General features: G+C 34.3%; 1 protein-coding gene across 1 annotated transcript; it reads left to right on the forward strand.

The window, feature by feature from the left end:
- Positions 1 to 236: 236 nt before the first annotated feature.
- Positions 237 to 2,783, forward strand: LOC108342402 (WUSCHEL-related homeobox 6). Its single transcript, XM_017580177.2, has 4 exons — positions 237 to 906; positions 1,207 to 1,497; positions 1,810 to 1,886; positions 2,300 to 2,783. Exons 1-4 carry the CDS (start codon positions 759 to 761, stop codon positions 2,702 to 2,704), a joined length of 921 nt encoding a protein of 306 aa, XP_017435666.1. The 5' UTR covers positions 237 to 758; the 3' UTR covers positions 2,705 to 2,783.
- Positions 2,784 to 4,923: the final 2,140 nt, after the last annotated feature.

The following is a 4,923-nucleotide window of genomic DNA, read 5'->3' on the forward strand; positions in this document are numbered from 1 at the left end:
TTTACAAGGACCTGTGTGAAAAGATCACATCTTAGATCATCAGAAAATGCGTGGAGTTGCTTAGCAGCATTTAGATAGTTCTTTTTTTTTTTTTCCAATTGTGGGTGTTAAACTTGTGATTGTCCAAAAGTGCAGTGTGTGCATATACAGTGTCAACTGTGAGGTACAAGACAAAGCAAAGAAGTAGTCATACGAAACAGGTCTCCTTTGTGTACTTGTAGGTTGTGTGTCTCAAACGGAGTGGAAGAGAAAGGAAGAGGGAAAAAATAAGTTTAACCATGTGATGTGAGCGTGTTGGTTTAGGATGAAAGAGGAGACATAGGGAAGAAGCAACTTTAATAACACTGCATCATCATCACCATCATCATTATCATCATGCTGTGTCCTTTTTTCAGAAACACACACACACCTTCACTCTCCAAATCTTAGAATTCTACGCTTTCCATTTCCCACCTCTCTCTTTCCTTCTCTCTCTCTCCTCATGATTTGAATACATAACTTGGTTTCTGTATTATTACTATTGCACACTATCATACATATTGGTCAACTCTTTTGTTGGTTGCTGCTCCACCTAAAGCTTTTACTACAACGTTCCCTCTCCCTATAAATACACTATCCCTCATCACATATTCTTAACATCTTTCTCACACAGAAACCCTATTTTCAAACTGCAGAAGGAAGAAACCTCGGTAGCCAATGTGCAATATTACGACAAAGATCTCTTAGTGTAGATTACGACCAAGATTCTAAACCTCAACATGTCGGATTCTTATGCTAGTACCTTTCACTCTCCCACTCCAAACGTCACCCATGCAACCCCCAAAATCACCACATTGTGCTCAATAGCTCAACCTTATTGTATTTGCACTCACTGTAACCACATCCTCTCCTTCAACCACCATGTTGGTAAGCCTAAGTCGAATAAAGGGCATGTTTGGATAACTATTCTAAGCATATTTTTGTGTGTTGAATGTAGGGATTCTCTTTGTGTTTTTGATTTTGTACATTTGCAACAAGTGCAGTGGTTATCCATACATGCAGGATTCATCAAATTCTCATACATATACATGTCCATATATAGTATACTCATAGTATAGCCTTCTTAATGTTCCTTTTAATGCGGTTAATTAGCATTGACTTGGGTATGGTAAGAAATTTGATTACACTTGGGATAAGCATCTATTTTCCATGTGTCCTGTGGTGCAGGTAATGCAGCAGAGGAAGGGACAAATAACACAGGGTCCCATGTTCAGTCCCAGCAAAGCACAAGGTGGAGTCCAACGCCAGTTCAGTTACTGGTCCTTGAGGAATTGTATAGGCAAGGCACTAAAACACCATCAGCTGAACAGATTCAGCAAATAGCTTCACAGTTGCGGCAGTTTGGGAAGATTGAAGGGAAGAACGTGTTCTACTGGTTCCAGAATCACAAGGCGAGAGAGAGACAGAAGAGGCGCCGCAGGGAGATGGAGGAAAATAATGCTGCTTCTTCTAGCGAAGGTGAGAACAAAAAAGTAGTAAGAAAAGTAGTACGTTGAGGGAAATTCAAGGCAATAAGATAGAGGAAGGAGGTACATATACAGCTAGATATTATCATGTTCTAATGCCATAACGTTTTTGTGGCCTTTGGGGCTATTCAAGGTTCTTTTAGCGGTCAAAAGATTCCTATATTATGCATCACTCTTGCACTGATGATTAAAACCACGAGAGAGAGAGAGAGAGAGAGTGTGTGTGTGTGGGTGGTTTCTTATGATTTTTTTAGGATGCAAGATTTGACGTTAAATTTTGGGGGTGTTTGGATTTTGGCCACAGGGTTGAAAGAGACAGGTTGTGGAGTTAAAGAGACAAAGAAGTGGGCATCCACTTCAAACTGCAGTCGACATGCAGAGGTCTGTAATTACTCTTGGCTTTGTTCACGGTACTACTATAACATTTTATTCAGCTTTGTTAAGCAAAGATACCCCATATATTATAGGAGACCAATAATAGGGTCTAATTATTTGTTCACAAGGTAAAACAAAAGATAAAGCCAAAATATAAAAATTCACTCTGCATTGACACATAACAAAGAAATAAAAGAAAACAACAAGAGCTTTTGTATCTTGGAAAAAAGGAGAGGTTCAAAAGCTGCTTTTTTTAACTTTCTGTTGGGGCTGTTTTATGCTAGATCAGTTCAGACTTTCTTGGACTTGTGAATTGAATGTGAATTCTGAATTCTCTCCAACCCATTTTCCCACCCTCTCTCTTGTTTTAATTTTAAATTGTTTTTACTGCCAACTTTTACTATCCGTATTTTTCTCAGGAATCTGCCGCACTGGATATAGCAGAAAAGGGCTCTAATGGGTGGACTCAGTTTGAGGAGAGAGGCATACAAGTTTTGAGGAGAAACATATCAGAAAGAAGGTTGCAATTGCAAGATAACATGGAAATGCCTTGTTTCCCTCCCACTACTATGGCAGCTCTCGCAACCTCACACAGAACACTTAGCACACAACTTTTAATCCCTCAAAGTTATAACAGAGAAAGTTTAAACTACTATGATGGAGAAAATGCAGATCCTCGAACCCTCGACCTATTTCCACATAAGAATGATGACCAAGATGGCATTTGTCTTGCTGAGAGGAAATCCATGTTCTGTGCCAGTGCTTCTATGGACACTGATATCACCTCCAGCCAGTTTTTTGAGTTTCTTCCTTTAAGAAACTGAATGTGATTTTTATAATACATGAGATGTTTAACCAAAAATAATTGGCTGTAATGAATAATATATATACATGTCTATTAGTTTCTCTTTTCTGGTTTCGTTGGGACTCGCAACTCTTTGGTTTCGTTTCTCTCTAGTGAGTCAGTGATCATGCATGTAGAAGTTACATGTGCGCGTGCATATGAACCTATAATGTTTTTGTCTTGTTGACTCTCTTACTTTTCAGTTTTTGAGGCTCTGGTTTTTGGGAAAGGCGTGTTCATCATAAACTCCATGCCTTTTGTTTGAAAACTTAAGATAGAGCTACTCATACTCTCCTTTTACGTGGATAATGATTGATTCGTTAACAAATATTGTTGCTTTTATACACAACCACTATAGTAGAGTCTCTATCTCTCGTTATCTCTGTGTCCATGTTCACATCGGGACATACACAGTGACAGAGATATAACTGATTAGAACAGTTCATCTTCACCGTATATTATAACTGATTAAGACTGTTTTACTTAGTTCTATGTAGTTTGTTTTGATTAGTAGTTCTAGATCCGGCGTTGCAATGTATGCCTTACTGAGATCTGTATCCTTAAAAGTTAAGAAAAAACAAAAAAAGACAGCTAAGTTTTTAAAGCTAGGAACAACTATATTGACAAGCTTAGTATACTAGGTAGTTTTCTAATGTGTTTAAATTCCTTAATTACAATTATTTCATATATAGAATTAACTGGACATTTATACCACTTACCTTGGTATATACCAAATATCATACAATTAACTAAGATTACCTAATATACCATGGCCATCTCGAGAACAAAATTGTATTAGCTAGTTGTATGTATTGATGTCCGCTAGAAAATAGATATATTCCATGTTTGTTTGAAAGAAAATCAATTTTATGTGTTAAACTAAAATATATAAGGTCCAATTAGTATAATTCATTTTTAAAAATTTATCAAATATAAGTCAAACCGTGAAGGTTAAATTTGTGAGGAATAGGAGGAGGTAAAACACGTAAAGGTACTAACTACACATGAAATTTTGATATTATATATATTCAATATATAATCTCTAAATTTTAGATTTTATGATCTTTATCTCAAGATACTAATCATATCAATTCAATGCCATATTTTCTTACATACAATTGCACACCAATGATCTTTGCTTTGAGTGTTCTTAGAGCTTTACGAATACACTTTCAATAATTTTATGATGTTTTTAAAAATAAATGTAAGAATGAACTCAAAATATAGCATGAGGGTGAAGGGAAGGCATATCATGAAATAGTGAAGACAACTTGTTTCTAGATAGCCAAAGGAACATGAAAATGGTTGGGTGAGGTTGTTTAGCTCCTAACATGGGGTATGTAGTTTTGTTCAATGTACTAAAAGAAAAACATGTTTTTGTTTTGTTTAGTACAAGAATATATGCGGATGAAGAAGTCTTGGACAAGTTTTGTTATTGTTGCTTGGTTTTTTTCTGGAAGAAGGTGTGAAGGATATATATCCCAAGGATAGTAGAGTAATTTTCATAGTTTTAGAACATAAAAATGTATGGTCTTGAGAAGTTTATATGCCACATACTTCAAAATATTACATTTGAGTCTTTTTGTGACTTCAGATATACTCAACATATTCATTTCCAATATGAGGCTTCTTTTAATAACAAAATTAATACAAAAACAAAAGTATATAGTATACACTTTAAAAATATTACAAAGACCCATGGAGGGAAAATCTAGGAGTAAATTAATACTTCTTAATCTATATAATTGACATCACTCTGCAAGCTGAAATTGTGTTGGACTATCCAAGTAGATTTTAATTTTTTTTAAAAGAATTTCATTTGTTCCATCTTTATTTTTCCTGTTTGGAAATCAATATATAAAGAAGTTTTTCAAACCAACTCTAATGTTTGTTTTAGAATGAAATTTCAGCAAAACGTATAAGAACAAATTATTTAACACTATAACTGGAACTTTGTAAAATTATTTACTACTTACACTTACAACAATTATTTATAGGTCACTTTGACTGTTAATTTATATAATTACTTTTACTATTATTATATATGTATATGTGAACTTTTAGATAATATAATTTTTAAAATATGTAATAATATTTACTTATATTTTACTAATATGTTATACATTCAAATGAATTCATGTAATACAATATCAATTTTTCAATTTAGACTTAATCTACTTTATGAGAATTTAAAATTAA

The sequence above is a fragment of the Vigna angularis genome, chromosome 1, assembly GCF_016808095.1.
Source record: "Vigna angularis cultivar LongXiaoDou No.4 chromosome 1, ASM1680809v1, whole genome shotgun sequence".
NCBI classification, from domain to species: Eukaryota; Viridiplantae; Streptophyta; class Magnoliopsida; order Fabales; family Fabaceae; genus Vigna; species Vigna angularis.

Coding starts and splice junctions, on each gene's coding strand:
- LOC108342402 (XM_017580177.2), top strand. CDS start 759: ATGTCGGATTCTTATGCTAGTACCTTTCACTCTCCCACTCCAAACGTC. Junction 1,498..1,809: donor TGCTGCTTCTTCTAGCGAAG/GTGAGAACAAAA, acceptor TTTTGGCCACAG/GGTTGAAAGAGACAGGTTGT. Junction 1,887..2,299: donor ACTGCAGTCGACATGCAGAG/GTCTGTAATTAC, acceptor TATTTTTCTCAG/GAATCTGCCGCACTGGATAT.